The sequence below is a fragment of the Hylobates moloch genome, unplaced genomic scaffold (genome assembly GCF_009828535.3).
Source record: "Hylobates moloch isolate HMO894 unplaced genomic scaffold, HMol_V3 SCAFFOLD_17, whole genome shotgun sequence".
Lineage (NCBI taxonomy): Eukaryota > Metazoa > Chordata > Mammalia > Primates > Hylobatidae > Hylobates > Hylobates moloch.
In genome coordinates this window covers 19914310-19931363 of record NW_026652292.1, presented here as the reverse complement: position 1 = coordinate 19931363, position 17054 = coordinate 19914310, and the positions used below count along the sequence as shown (strand labels likewise).

The 17054-nt window shown below is 34.4% G+C and overlaps 1 protein-coding gene across 3 annotated transcripts in view; it reads left to right on the top strand.

Annotated features, from left to right (window-relative positions):
• The window catches only part of CDH12 (cadherin 12), a 1061064-nt gene that overhangs the window by 957788 nt on the left and 86222 nt on the right, over positions 1 to 17054 (top strand). For 2 of the 3 annotated variants that reach the window (XM_032135477.2, XM_032135479.2), the window contains one exon: positions 6916 to 7083. In XM_032135477.2, the coding sequence (XP_031991368.1) occupies positions 6916 to 7083 (168 nt within the window). The remainder of the gene's footprint in view (positions 1 to 6915; positions 7084 to 17054) is intronic. The other variant, XM_058430114.1, reaches the window with a different exon arrangement.

The window sequence follows — 17054 nt, the reverse complement described above, 5'->3', positions numbered from 1 at the left end:
TAGAAGAGGAACTGGATGTATTCTGTGCTGCTTGAGAGGAAAAGAGCTATCAATGCATAGTGTGAGTTACAGGAAGAAAGAATTCTGGCTCCATATATATACATATATATAAAAAGATAACAATAATACCATATATAAGAGTGATAACTCATTAGATTGTGAGTTTCACATTAAGTTTCACATTACTGGATGGGTTAAAGCAGATGATGAGTAATGAACTGGTGGTGTTGGATTTGATTATGTCATTTGATGCACATGTATCTGTAACATACGACCTGACAGGTCCTTTGCTATTGGGAGACTAAGATGAATCAAGTAGATCATCAAGTAGATCTCTATCTAGTAGGGGGAGCTCATCAGGTCTTCAGAAGATTATATGTGAGTTTTCTGGTATATAATCCTCTGATACACAATGCTACTATGGGACACTAGACTGATTGGAGGGATGAGAGCTTCTGGAAGAAAGAACTCCTGGAGGAGGTGGCTCATAAGTCCTATAGGAGAGTTAAGACATGGTACAGTTAAGAAGTTGGACAATATGGCCTCTAAATTTCTTACTGAAGATAACCTGATAACTCTTCTTGTCTTTCAAACACATTAGCAAAACATTTAAAAAATCATATACAAATGCAATGATGAACATAACATTTGAATAAATATTATTCAAGAATGTACTAGTATTTTTAAAAAATCCATTTTACATTTTAGGCTAATTTAGCACTAAAATGAAATGAAACTCAGTAACTTTTCACATAAAATAATGCAAAATCTGCTCTCTTGTAACTTTAATGTAACTGAGCTATGGAATTGAAAACAGAAACATATTCTCACTGCTGAAGTTAAGTTTTGAGTACTATCATTACTCTTTTTTATCCTTCAACTTATTAGCTATCTCTAACATACTTGTGCATTAAAATACTGTTTTTAATGTTTCCTCCAAATTTTTATTAAAAACAGTAAACAATGACTTGGTCAGCACTGGAGTCTATGTTTAACTAGAAGAGATCTCTTTCAGGTCTAATCAAAAACATTTTCATGATATGATAGCTATAATACCCCTAGGTAAATACTAATAACCCCACCTTCTTCAAAATTACATCATGAGTATTTGGGTCAATAATTATGAAGATTACAAGAACTATGTTACATCATAATCTCTCCTGAAGGATAAACACTTATTTGCCATGTGTTACCTCAGCTAGTATTATGCAGTACTTTATTTATTTTACTAATATTTATTGAGTGCCTACTATATGCCTGGCATTCTTCTAGCTAGCCATTTTCCAGGGAAGAAAAAAACCAAGACAAAAGCCCCTGCCTTCAGCAACATACATTCAATTTGAGGAAACATAAAACAGAATAAATAAGGGAAATATATAGTGTTTTCAATACCTTAAAGACTAAGGAGAGAATGTTAGAGAAAGGAATATGAAATATTAAGGAAGAGTATGTATGCTAGACAGAAAAATGATTGCCCAAGTATGTCCATGCCCTAACCCCCAGGACCTGTGAATATGTTCTATTACATGGAAAAGAAGAATTAAGGTTCTAATCACATATAGTGGAGATGAGGTGATTATTCTTATTATATGGGTAGACTCTAATCACAAGGGTTCTTGTAAGCAGAAGAAGGAAGCAGAAGGGTCAGAGTCAGAAAAAGATATGAAAACGCTAAGCTGCTACTGCCTTAGAGGAAGGCGGAAGGAGGAAGGAGGTCAGGAGCCAGGCAGTGCTGCCATTGTCTAGATGAACAGCACTTAGAAAAAATCACAGCCCTACCCATACCCTGCCGCATGTTGGCCTCCTTACATCCAGAATTGTAAGATAGTAAGTTTATGTTGTTTTAGGCCAGTAGATTTGTAGTAATTTGTTACAGAAGCAATCAGAAATTAATTTAGAAAGAAATTTTGGATAGAATGGCCAACAGAATCCTATGAAGATGACTTTTAAGAAAGAGCTAAAGGAAGTGGAAGAACTACAAATGAGCATCCCTTGGAAAGAACATTTCTGGCTGGGGAAGACAGCATGCAAGGCTGCAGTGAACGAGGGAGGGAGTTATAGAAAAGAAGATCAGAGTTCAGCAGGAAGGTGAAGATTTTGTGAGGGCTTTATTCTGAAAGGTGTGGACAGGCTGTGATGACTTCAGAGTGGAGGAGCTCTCTGACCTGGCTTACACTCTGACCTCACCATCATGGCTGCTCTATGGAGAGCAGACTGGTGGTCTAAGTCTCCTTTGAACTATAAACCTCATTGAGTGGAGAATAAAGCCATTTACCCATTGTTCATCTGCCAGTCCCCTGAGTTCATATAGCGCTGGTCTAAATCTCTAGAATTTGGAGAAAAGCAAGAAATTTTTTTGCCATATGCTATCTACAAAAAACCATTTTCTTCTTTCATGACATTATTCAGAATGATTAAGATAAAGCCTGGACTTGCCTCCCCAGGTATTTAGCTCCAAAGTAAAAGAGGGATAAGTTGAAAACAGACAACTTTTTTCAAGAAAACAACTTCTTGTTTTGCAAAATAAATAGCTGTAGGTTAAAAGAAATCAATGAAATGGATTATTCAGGGCATGAATAGAAGATGGGGAGAAAGTACAAGAAAAAAATGAGAAGAAAATCTATTTTTTGATTATGATTCACAGAGAGTAGAATAAAAAAGAAAAGATATCACAAAATAATAAATTTACAGTGAACTAAAAAATAATGGTACATATAGGTGGAAAAGTAACATAGCTGTATTAAGAGCAGGGAAACAGAAAAACAGACATACTCTTGAAGTGGCGTCATTGTCTAGGATAATCCCCAGGGTTCCTTTTCCCATGCTGAGGAAATCAAGGATGCAGACACACAAGGAGTGAGGTTAAGAATGGAGGTTTAATAGGCAAAAGAAAGAGAAAGGCTCTCCTGCAGAGAGAGGGCACCTGAATGGGTTTCTGCTTCTGCAGTGAAATGCAGCAGGTTTTATAGATAAGCTTGAGGGGTTGATGTCTGATTTACACGGCACGAAAGATTGGTCGGACCAGGTGTACTGTTTGCATAAGGTGCGAAAAACTGGTTAGGGCTTGATGTGCCATTTGCACAGCTTGTGAAAATCTGGCCGTGCCACCCTAATCTTTTATTATGCAGACGGGTTCTCTACCTGGCTAGGGCCACGTTGCCTAGTTCTTTACTGTACATGTGCTGACAAAGAAAAGGGAAGACACAGCCTCCATGTTGAACATGCCTGGCTCCCGGTAGCCCTTTTCTCTCCGCACAGCTGCTGGCATTCCCCCGAGCAAGCTTCCAGCTTGCTTATCTATGTCTGCAGCTCAATTTTTCAGGCTGCTCTTTGTTAGAAAACAAATGATTTGGGCGCTGCTTTTTATTAAAAGGGAAATTTTACCAAGGACTCTTTTACTCTTACTATTTGCCTAAATAATTTCTTTCTATCTCCTTTATCACTCTGATCCAGACATTAACTAGATGCCAGAAATAGAAAATAAAATAAAAGGACTTCTCTCTGTCCTAAAGTGGCTTTCTATCTGGTAAAGAAAGGTAAACAGGCAACAAATCAAAACATGCAAAACATGCAACAAAACATTCTACATGCTATGACTGAATCCTAGGGAGGGTATAGTCATTTCCTCCTGAAGCCATGCTGTGAGTCAGAAAAGGCTTAATGAAAAAAAAAAAAAAAGACTAAAGACTAAAGTGGAAGAAACCAGAAAGATGTCCACTAACTGGGCAGGCATTCATGAGGGAACTGAGAGAATGAGGACAAGAAGTTTGGAGAAGTTTAGGGGCTCAGTGGACCTGGAGTGGTTGGAATAGCTGGAGCCTAAGCACTCAAATGTGTGCACTTCAAATGGCATCTTCTCACAAGCTTTGACCATTAGGAGTGGATGATTGGAATGAAGGCATTTCTTCTTGGAGTCTCACAATTCTTACTGTATTTATAGGGGCTAGGTAACATAATAATTCTGTGAATTGCATTATTCAAATGATCCCCTACCAACTTGTCATTTCTTTGAATAAATACCATCTTTAAATATATTTATTCATGTGAAATGGTATGATGGATCCTAGACTAGGATTCAAGTTATCAATCCTGACATTCCTTCTGTCACCTATACCTTAGATAAGTCAAGCTTTCCATTATTCATACAGTTGCTGCTATGCTCCTGAAAATGAATGTAAAAAGCATATCAGTCTAATCTAATCTAATCTAATCTATCTATCTATCTATCACAGTAGTCTCAGGTAATAATAAGAATTAACTTATATTAAGATACAGCAGGACATTTGAAAGCAGTTTGGAATTATGGAAGATAGTCTTCAAAATTGTAGTTGCATTTGTGACTGTCACCAAATAGAAGCTAGCAGAAAGTCTACCACTATATCACTATCCATCTATCTATTTCTATAGCTATCTATCTATTTATCTGGACAGACAGAGTTGTGGAATTGTTTTTTTCTGGTTATTTGCCAACCTATATAAAATGCTATCTACTGGGATCCAGTTAGATCAAAACATTAAGATGCAATTGAACAGAGACAAAATAGGTATTATCAGAGTTAAGAGTAGATAAATATTTTTTCCAGTGATTCATAAAAATTGTCAAGACCTTTTCCATCACACTCACAGCCCTGCCCTCCTGCTCTACCCTGTTTCTGATGAGTGACATCTCTGCTGCTTCTAGCCCTGCTCTTAGTGTAATGCTACCAACTGAATGATATGTAGAACTTAGACAGAGGAAAGGATTGTATATGTAGTTTGAAAGTCAATTTCTAGTGATGACCAGGGTGTGCTTCCCCTGCCCCAGCACCAGTTCCATTTAAGTACCACTGTTCCAGAGGAAAAATAATGCAGTTATGTGTATATTTTTTTTTGGGAGTTGAAATCTGGGTACTAAACCAAACTCCAAATTTAACATGAGAATCTTTAAACATTGCAGTGTATTTTAAAGTGGGAGAAGAACTTTTTCGAGAAGTTATTCTTTTTATAGTACCCCGTTGTTTATTAATTTCTCAACAATTAAGCAAAAAATGATTGCATCATCTTGGGAAAAGAAGATCTTTGCATCTTAGTGTTTTAATCTAACTGGATCCCAGTATACAGCTTTTTATTTAGGTCAGCAAATAACCAGAAAGGAACAACTCCACAATTCTGTCTCTCTGTCCAGATAGATATCTAGATATAGAAATAGATTGATGGATAGTGATAGAAATAATTTTCATATTGGAAATTTTTATGCTAGAAATGAATTAAGGAAGTTATACATAATTTTCATACTGAAAATGAATTAAGATAGACTCGGTCAACAACAGGACAAGACATAATGCATATGAATCAAACCCAGGCATCTATCTAGAAAATATAAGCATTGAAAGTCAGGCAGAAGTCACATAACTTAAGGTATGTAAAACCTGAACACTCATAGGTAGAGATGAAGAATCTTAGTTAAGAGACTTGGAAATGAAGCATCAGGGGCCTGAGGTGAAGAAAGGACAAACACATTGGATTAAAAAGGTGTCACCCCATCTCTACTAAAAACACAAAATAAGCCAGGCGTGGTGGCGCATGCCTATAATCCCAGCTACTCGGGAGGCTGATGCAGGAGAATCACTTGAACCTGGGAGGCGGAGATTGCAGTGAGCCCAGATTGCACCATTGCACTCCAGCCTGGGCAACAAGAGAGAAACTCCACCTCAAAAAAAAAAAACAAAAAAAAACAAAAAACAGTGTCAGTATAAATTGATAAATAAAGTAGCAGAAGCATAAATGAAAGCTGTCTTTTTTTGCAATAATTTCCTGCCAAGAGTCAGAAGAAATCTCAGATTGTCAAATTTGAATCAGCGTTTGTTAAGTAGACAGTAAAAGTACAGATAAAACAAGGATGTATGTTGGGTTTATGAGTTGGATTCTATATGTTTGTTGATGGTTGATTTATTTTTGTTGATATTATATTTGTTATTTATATATGCTACTTAAAGAAAGTAGCATGTTTCTGAAAGAAAGAAACACCACTATTAAAGCCGGTTGTGTTTAAAACAAATGCTGTCCAATATCTCCCTAAAACCGTTGACTAAAGATTGGAATTTGGTATAAAATTTATTCATGATTTTATTTGAGACTAATCCAGGAGGTTTTGGTTCTTTTACTATGAATAAATAGGAATATAAACTACTTTTACACTTGGACACCAGGACAGGAAATGAGGACAATATGTAAATATGTACATGTACTGTAAAGTTCACACTTATAAATTTAATTATTTAGAGATTCGTTCACTCAGCCAGTCACTCATTCGGTTAATTGGTTTGCATATACTCATTGTGTTCCTTGTAAATGGCAAGCACTGTCCTGGATGCTGGAGAAACTTAGTGAAATATCTGTTGCTAAAATAACTAACGGGAATTCTGAAAGACAAAATAAAATATGTAATGAAGATATTGAATGCATTTTTAGAAAAGAAATTAGTATTTTTACCCTAGAAAATAAACAGTAAAACAAAGAAGAAAGTAGTAATAATTGGAAACTGCATACTCATTTTAACCATTTCGCATTTTTTGTATTTATATTTTATCTCTAATTTTTAATGATTTCTTCTTTTTAAAGATAGGATCGTGCGTATAAATCATGTCTAACTTGGTTTACTTATGAATGATGACTACCTCTTAGAGGTGATACATTGTTCTTTAACCATATTTCTCATTGTGGCATGGCATTTTATTATGTAGCTACTATAATATTTTAAATTACGGCCTAAACATTGGACATTTTGAATGTCTCATTTTTTAAAAGATATAATTTTAGTTATTATGTCTCTGTTAGTGATTCTAGGTAGAATCATGTTGTTGTTGCATTTTATTTTATTTCAGAAAACACAGCATTTGTGATATTTATTTTACATTATTGCTTTTATCCCTTAAGGTGTTATTAGAACAGCTTTGCCAAACATGGACAGAGAAGTCAAAGAACAATACCAAGTACTCATCCAAGCCAAGGATATGGGAGGACAGCTTGGAGGATTAGCCGGAACAACAATAGTCAACATCACTCTCACCGATGTCAATGACAATCCACCTCGATTCCCCAAAAGTAAGTCACCTTCCCTGTTAAGCCTAAATTATTGCGGTTTAAAAAAATTTAATAGTGTCATTGAATGCTATGGGAATGAAAATCATTTTCCAGACACTTAGTCTTTAGGAAGCAGAAGCTAATGGATTAAAAATTACACATCTTCAGGATTGAACATTTTGATGAGATTCATGCCTAGTGTTACTTTAGTAAAAAATAATGAGCCAATAGTTGAAGTATTGGTCTTATGCTGTCAATTTTTATTAAAGTAACATATTCAAAATAAGTTGGGATCTTACATTAATATTTTATTAACTGAGAAAGTAATATAAATGTGCCAAATCTAATGTAATATGGAGCCTTACAGTTTTGACACGTATCCCACCATATTAGATGCTATGTCATATAATTAGCATTAGAATTCTGTGCCTTCTCTTTAGTGATTATATGTGTTGAATCATTTCCAAATATTTTCATGTTTCAGATGATATTGATGCTATTTACATTACTTTAGTTCTGACTAGTTATTTCATTTTAGTTTTGTAATAGACGAAAATTGCTATAGTTTCTATGATAATAGAGTGATTCACACCTATGTCTTCTCTATAACTCTGTGTTTCTTGTTGAAAATGAGTTCTCACTTGTGTTACATTTAGTTTTCTGTTGCAGTATTACATTTAACTCCAATCACTACCTGTTTTATTCCTGGTGCATTTTCAAGGATCATTTCAGTGCTCCCAGTACTTAGAATACAGAAGGTGCATGTTTCTGTCACTGGTTGTATAAGGATATTAATTAAGTCGCTAGGCAGTCATTTGCATAAACAGTCAAAAAAACACAGTTTTTTTCTCTTTCCACTCCAGGAGAGTTTACAAGTTCATCTACTAAAATATATAATATTGAGGATATTTATCTAAATGAACATTTTCTTTATTCCTTTGGCTATATGTATGTTTTTCCATATTTTACTACTTTGTCAATTTTATTAAAATCATAAACCTATATTTTATTGATGGAAATGTTTTAATTTAGTGACCAAAATTCTAAAGGCCAAATGCTTTGAATGGCAATTAGAAATAATTACACTTTAATGAATATGTTAATTAGCTTGACTGAGCCATCCCACTCCCAATAAGTATACACATTTAAAAACATGTTGTACATATTAAAGGTGAACAATTTCTGTTTGTCAATTAAAATAATTAAAGAAAAAATAATTCTACTTTTGCATATAAATGTATCTGACAAATGGCTACTATATAATATGCTATGATTAATAACACAGAGAGTCTTAAAGCAATACTTTTCCTTATTTTGTTATTAAGGAAAACAGGAAAAAAGAGATTTAAAAGGAGAAAGAAATAATGCATTTGTTTCTCTAATATATGGTGTGATTAATATGACCTTGACTCTACAAACACTCAATTTTTATTTTTTTAACCATTTAAGTGTGGCAAGCTGTAATAGCTAGTTAAGGAGGACAGATTGGGAGACTGTACATAAAAAGTGGCATTGTGCAATTGGGCGCTGTTTTGGGTTTTGTGCATATGAAATATGTTCAATCTGGAGTGTAGGAAATAGCCAATGTATTATTAGGTAATATCAATATCCTCATTCACATGGGTGATAGTGAGGATTCTTATATCCGGGATACAAAGTTACAGCAAGTGGAAGACTGCAATCCATGTGGGTATGGATGAAGGCTGGTTTATAAAAGTTGGACTGGAGACCCAGGCAAATAGGCTGGGCAAAGGGGCATGATGAAAATGTCTCAATAACAAAGAAGCTAGAGTATGCTTAGGAAACCAAGATGGCGTGCTTTACTCCCACTGAAACAAGATGGTCATTTTCAGATCTTAACAAATGAAAAGTGTGTCTGAATAAAGTAGTAGTCCTGCTTGACATTTATTCAAGGTTAAATCTACAGGTCTAAGGGAAAGTCTCCGAGATGTACTTGAAAAAAATGTAGAGGATAAGGGCATTGGACCTTTTTTTTTTTTTTTTTGAGATGGAGTCTCACTCTGTGGCCCAGGCTGGAGTGCAATGGCATGATCTCGGCTCACTGCCACCTCTGCCTCCCAGGTTCCGGCGGTTCTCCTGTCTCAGCCTCCCAAGTAGCTGGGATTACAAGCGTCCGCCACTATGCCCAGCTAATTTTTGTATTTTTATTAGAGACGGGGTTTCACCATGTTGGTCAGGCTGTTCTCGAACTCCTGACCTCAGGTGATCCATCTGCCTTGGCCTCCCAAAGTGCTGAGATTACAGGCATGCGCCACCATGCCTGGCCAGCATTGGAACTTTTAAAGTATTTACATATGCGTCAAGAACTTTATCATTACTATCCTGATTTCCTTTTCACATCAATACTCTAAGATCACTATTTTCCACATATTACTGTTAAGAAACTGAGGCCTATAAAGAATAATAACTTGCTGAAGATCAACAAAATTAACTGACTTAACAAAAAATCTGAAGTTCAAATTCCTTCCAGTTTAACATCATATTAAAATAAAAGTTATTAGTTTCCTTTATCTGTCACTAAAATCTTAGAGCACATCTGCAAAAAAATCATGGCATATGTTGTCACCACTCATAAACAGGAAAATGAGAGGACAGAAGAAATCTATCAAGGAGATCACTGTGATCAAATTATTTTCTGCTTGTATTACATGAACACTTGGACTATTGTCTGAAACTATTATGGGTGGGGGATTTTTTTAACCAGAAGAAAGAAAAGTTTTTCACATTTTGAATGAATAAAAAATTCATCTCCCTGAAATTTTACATGTTTTTGTGTTAAGACCTTTTTACTACACGGTCATTTTGAATTACATCCTTTAGAGGAAAAAACAGAACAAAACATTTATAAAGAGAAAAGCCAATTCTTTAAAAGCCAATGCTCTTTTTGCAGGAATATTTCTCATGTGGCACAATTAACCATCGAGTGTGATATAGAACTACAAACTGAAATAATACCCTTTTCAATGTGGAAGGCAATAAAATATATTCCATACATACGTAAGGAAGAATTTCCCAAAACTAACTATATTTGTTCATGACTGTTAAGCACTTATGCTAAAAAAAAAAAAAACCTTTCTCCAGATGAACTTTATGAGATACTCTTCTCATTGCTTAAGCTACACAAATTAATTTCTTAAAATTTACTAATCGTAAAGCATTTTGGCTTTGTGTATGTGACCTCTTAATTTGAGATGGAAAAAAAAGTAAATGGCATAGGCATTTGTATCATGCATGTATAGTTTGCTATTTTATTGTTGTTGTAAAATATATAGTTTCTGGGATATCACATACCAGATATCACTGCCAATTTGATATGATGATATGATGAGGATCTAGACTAATAAATCACTGTGTGTCATGCACTACAGAAAGTGAGTTGCATGTGTATTCCCATTTAACTCTCATTATGGCTGTATAGAATTTTCTCAGTTTTAGAAATAAAGGAGCAAGGCTATATTATTAAGAATGGTTGGATAGATAACTTGTCCAAGAACCCTAACTTTTTAGCACTCTCCCTCTTTAATGGTAATTTGCTTTCAATGCCTATGTTTTCCCCAAAAGATCCTACAAATAACCCAGAAAATGGTCTTCAAATAAAGGTAGTAATATTATTTCAGAAATAGAAATGATACATGGCATATTAAAAGAGCAGTAACTGAAGTTATATAAAGACAAAATAGTTTCTTTACAAAATATTTTCCATAGAGTTAAATAGCTTCCATCTACTACAATCAAGAATATCTGTAAAGGATCTCCATCTATTAAAATAAGCTACAGAAAAGTGCTGATGGCTTCCAATATATGAATTTTAAATGACAAAACCATCTAACAAGCTGATCTAAATTATACATTATAAGATTAAATCAATTAAGTGATGCCATTAATTCACATTTGGCAAAATATTCATACTTTTCCCACTTGGTCGCTTTTTCTGTGTGATAATTTTGTAAGAAATATGAAAACAAATTAAGTAAAATAAAGCCTGTATACAGCATTTGATGAAAAGAGAGTTTTCCATTATAGAAAATGTAAAGGAGTGCGTGTGTGTGTGTGTGTGTGTGTGTGTATTCCTTTCTATTTCAATATAATAACAGATAATTGTTTGTATGATAAACAGATTTGAACATAGAAAATAGTACATCAATAATTATTCTAAGAAAATTTCTTACTGAAATATAACAACATTTTAAAGCAATTCTCTGTTTTGATTAAATATCTACAAACGTGTTCATATTGACGGTTTCTATTAAGAGCTATGTTATTTTTGATTCTGTTACAAATCAGTAATACATCACTTACACAATAATTGCAGAATAAAACATAGTTGTATTATATCATAGTTTATTAACTTGTTAACACCTGAAGATATAAATATTCTTATTATTCTGAAATTAACATAAAAAATCAAAATAAAATTGAAGTAGTAAAAGCATCAGCCAAAATGTTTACAGAACAGTGAACAATATTTTGTCTTTGTTTACGTCAGCTGTCAGATTAAAAACAACATATATATGTATGTACGTGTATATATGTACACACATATATGCATCTATATGTTTTTTCTTCTCCTGTAGATTTATGACATAGAGAGACTACAAGATGTCCAGGTTAATTATTGAATTATTAAAGATAATATGCAAATAACTATACATTTATTCAGCTAAAAACATTGATATGTTTAAGTAAAATTTATTTTACCTTTTCATCCTGTCATTAATGTTTTTGGCACCCAGGCTTAGACTGGTTCTTTTATGATCTTGAAATCTATCATAGGTCCTTTTTTTAAAGAAATGTTTTTTTTTTTTTTTTCTTTTTGAGACGGAGTCTTGCTCTGTCGCCCAGGCTGGAGTGCAGTGGCGCGATCTAGGCTCACTGCAAGCTCCGCCTCCTGGGTTCATGCCATTCTCCTGCCTCAGCCTCTCCGAGTAGCTGGGATTAATTTTTTTTTTTTGTATTTTTAGTAGAGACGGGGTTTCACCGTGGTCTCGATCTCCTGACCTCGTGATCCGCCTGCCTCGGCCTCCCAAAGTGCTAGGATTACAGGCTTAAGCCACCGCGCCCGGCCAGAAATGTTTTTTAATATATGTAACTTATACAGATTTTCTTAGAATAAACATGAATTCAGCTACACCTTGATAAGGCCACAAAGTGTATTTCTTTGTTTACCATTTGGCGTTCTTAAACTTGGAAAATAATAAGCTACTAGGCTTAAGTTTTCTTGATAAAACCATGTAACAAGTCATTTTGCATAAATAGCGAAAAGCTAATTGAGTTTTGACAGTTACATTTTACCATATAAAAACACATCTTTACACTTTGTCAGGTACTTAATGTTTGACTGTCTTAATATCTGAGATTGCCTGCTAAAAAAACAAGTGTTCTGTGATGTAAATTCATTGGTGTATACATATACACACATACACACATGTATATATACAGTCTGAGCATTCATAACTCTTTATAAATTGTTATAAAGCTACGTGTATGTGTGTGTGTATATATGTAGGTATATTCATATAGTCTCAAAGTCATGAAATCACGAAATCATATTCTAGGATAAAATATTTCCTGTTATTTGAGTCCAGAGAAGGCAATCTGCTACCCACAATGTACTGCTGACTTTGTTACTGTTGTGAGTAAATTATGTGCCTCTCTCACCTCCCATATTTCCTGGAAAGTCTGGTTAAGAGTCTATTGCCTGCCTGCACAACAAGTGCAGACAACTGATAACACCCCCAGCACACACATAAATGATTCCCCAGGGGGTCAAACAAAGGTGAATTGCTGCTCTTATCACTATCTCCGGTATGCTCTCTTAAGTAAATGGATGGAAAATAAAAAGATGCTAGCAAGTACTCTGAAAGAAAATACCAAGAAAGTATGGCTAAAATAATGGCTCTTATGTGAAATCTACTACTATTAAATGAGGATAACTACTTCAACTTATTCAAATAATTGAGGTTGAAGGGATGGTGTGGGCCAATTTGATCTGCAAGGTTAATGTATAATTATCTAACATATAATTTAATAAAGAAGTTTTGACTACAAAATGCATGGTAAGGTTTTCCTTAATCAAAAGCAGGTGGAGGTTTTAAATAGTAATACACAAAGTTCATGATATGTTAATGTTTCAATTCTACAAATATATGTTCGTTTTTAAAATGTAGTACTGGTGCTTGTTCAGCATCAATTTTAGTATACAGTTTAGTTCTCACAATTCTATTTCTACTAATGTTTAAGTAATTTCAAACAGTTAACACTTTGCTAGCATTCTTTGATAACAAATTTACCTAATCTACTGTTTTTAGGGCCATGCTTTTCTTCTAAATATCTCCCGTGTAGGAAAAGAATGTAATTTTCAAAAGTAGTATTTGGGACATTATTGATATTTTTAACCTAGATTATTTAGATACTGTACGAGAATATATTACCCTTTTGGTCAATACTTCCCAAAGATATGAGTAAGACAAAAATAGACAAATAGAACTTTGATGTTGTGTGTATTTATGTGTATGCATATATATGAGATACATTATGTATGTTTTATGAATTGTGTGTATGTGTGTGTGTATCCTCTCACTTGGGTGGAAACATTTAAAGGGCATAAAAAATAAAACTGTAAATCTAAGCGTTTAAAAATGTTAAACAAAAAGCTATGACCTTGTATTCAGGTACTACCTGAGTCTCATAACAATTTTAGGCATGAGTAATAGAAATAGAGTCATCACATTTGATGACACTATCCCTGTTTTTGAAAAACAAGCCAAGATACATTATAAAACCAGCTTTTTTCTAGGTAGGATAAACACATCTAATTTAATTACCAAATAGGTCTTTTGTCCACTTCAATAAAAGTAAAAATGAATACGTACTGAAGGTAAAGCATTGCAATGAGAACATAGACCCTATTCTCCAGTAGATCTTACAGTGGCTCTCAAATTATATCTGCCTGAAGAATCCCTTGGGATCCCATATCCCCAGTGAGGGAAGTTCTGTTTCAACTGACATAGCTTGGACCTAAGAAATCTAAATTTCAGGTAAGTGTTGTGGTAGATTCTGGTACAGAGAAAATCTGAAGATCACTGGTTTACTGTGATGAGCCAGCCAGTGCTGATTCCTTGAATCATTTGTATGCACATATATGAGATACATGATATAAATATTATATATCATATATATCATATAATAATTTTTGATATAAAATATGTGATATATATGATAATATATAATGTATGGTATATAATATATGATATATATCATATAATATGATATGTCAATATATTATATGACATATCATATATTATATGTATCATGTGTCTCATACATAATAAGCATTTCCATTACTCATTGAATAGAGTGAATAAGTTAATAAGTTAATTGTGTATCTCATGAGAATATTTTATATTCATGCAAAATTGTATTCCTACAGATATATTTGGGTAAAGACTAAATATTAAAATCTATTCATTTTAAACTAAGTAAACAAACACTTATATATAGTGGTATATCTTGTTTAGACGTCTTCCAAATAGCTTAACAATGTCATATGCAGATGCTTTGAGGCTAACATTGGAAGTGATTGCAATTTGAATGCAAGCTCAGTGAAAAACACTGTGCTCCAGATTCTCCTATAAGGAGATCCTGAGTTTCACTAGGCTCTATATAGGCTGATGTAAGCATATAAAAAGAAAATTAACAAATTTAAAAAATAATTTGTCATGGCTATTATTACTAATATCACATTGTCCTTTGCTAATGAGAGCATGAATCATTTTTAAGTGGTGCTGAAAATTTTTGTTGACTTACTTAGTTCTGTTCACCATGTGCCAAAGGACAAAGATACTGCAACACGGCTGTTTCATGGTGCCATTAGCAGAGTCTCAGAAGAACCTAGCATATGAGCAAAAACATTGACAGGTCCCTTAGAAATCTGACCTTTAGTTTTAAATTATTTTTCTGAAAGATATTAAATAATGCTTAAAATTGAAGTGATATTAAAGATATTGCCCCTAATGTTATAAAAAATAATGTTAAAGGCCATGGGTCCATTTAATACTTACAATATTCTTTAATGTTAATCTGTCTACTTTCCAGCTCACTTTAAGTGACTTTTTAGAAATTAAAATATTGGCAGGGTGGCATGTAGTGTTATGTAGTCTACCATACAACTGAAATATGAGACTTTACCTATGACAGAATAAAACCTGTAAGTTCCTAAACAGGCAAAAAAATTAAAACATAAAACCTGAATTGGAAAGCTCTTCTATCCCCACCTCTTGGCCTTCCTGCAAAAATATGAGAAAATTGTCTCTTTTGACAATCCCCTGAGAATCAGGGCAAGTACATGGATATTAGAAACAGAACTTAGCCAACTTAGTAATATCAAAACATCTAGGCCTCTGGCTGTGATCTACCCATACCTCTCCTTTACTTACTAAGTCCTCAAGTTCACAAGCCCTTAGCCTGCTTTTCTGAATTTGGCTGCTGGAACTGCATTAGCCAGTTCCCTGATTTCCCCAGGTGGTACACTTGCCACTTCTCTTTAGAGAATAGGGCGATTATTATAGAGAGAAAAGCAGCTCACATATATTGCACCTGTGCTATGTAAAGACACCATTAAAATTGTGTATTAACTTCCTTAATCTGTATGAGTAGGTTCTGTTTATTTGTGCATTTTTGAAAGAAGAAACTGAAAGAAAAAGAGGTAGTGAGAGATGGGGCCAGAAACTTTGTAGTTACATGTATGATACAGCAGAACATAAGTGGATAGCACATTAGAGCTATGGTATTGATGTTTATGAAAATATAGATTACTGCTTCCAACATCAGAATTGTCCCAGTAGCTAGGAGTAGGAGCCCTAAATGTGACTATGGGCTTTGAATCCACTGCTCCACTAATCAAAGCTAAAAAGACATTGTTTTAAAGTCTCACTGTATGTTTTTGTTTGTTTGTTTTTGGTTTTTTTTGTTTTTTTGTTTTTTTTGTTTTTTTGTTTTGTTTTGTTTTGTTTTGTTTTTTTTTTTTTTTTTGAGACAGAGTCTTTCTCTGTCGCCCTGGCTTGGAGTGCAGTGGTGCCATCTCGACTCACTGCAACCTCCACCTCCCAGGTTCAAGCAATTCTCTGCCTCAGCCTCCCGAGTAGCTGGGATTACAGGCACCTGCCACCACGCCCGGCTAATTTTTTTTTTTTTTTTTGTATTTTCAGTAGAGACAGGGTTTAACCATCTTGGCCAGGCTGGTCTTGATTTCCTGACCTCGTGATCCACCCGCCTCAGCCTTCCAAAGTGCTGGGAATAGAGGCGTGAGCCACCAGACCTGGCCTCTGTGAGTATTTTTAAGTTTATAAAGTGATTTGTAAAGCACAGAGGGCCTAGGCTTTTGGAAAAGTACAGATGGGAAACGCAGCTCTGCTATTTACTCACTGGGGCCTGAGTAAACTGAATAAACTCTCACTGACCTAAAGCTTTTACATAATCAAACTGAGATAATAAATAAGGTGATCAGCTACACTTGTGTGCCAGAGATAATTCCATTTTATACCTATGGCCCCAAATTAATTACTCATACTGATTTGTTTTACTCTCAAAAGTGGCTCTGTTTGGCTTATAAATTACATAGCCATATTCATAATAATATACTGTGCTTCTGGGAGAATTAAATCAATACAACTATCTGACAGTAAAGATGTTTATTTTTAATTTTTTCCTTCTCCTTGTCCCTCTTATGTTTTCCTCTCTTTCTCTTTTCAACGTGCTTGACTGGAGATGAACAAGTGGTGGTTGAAAATGTAGGATCCTCAAAAGAGTAGAGAAGTGAGAGTCAAAGAAGCATTTCTTTTTTTTTTTTTTTGAGAAGGATTTTCACTCTTGTCACCCAGTCTGGAGTGTAATGGTGTGATGGTGTGATCTCGACTCACTGCAACATCCACCTCCTGGGTTCAAGTGATTCTCTTGCCTCAGCCTCCCAAGTA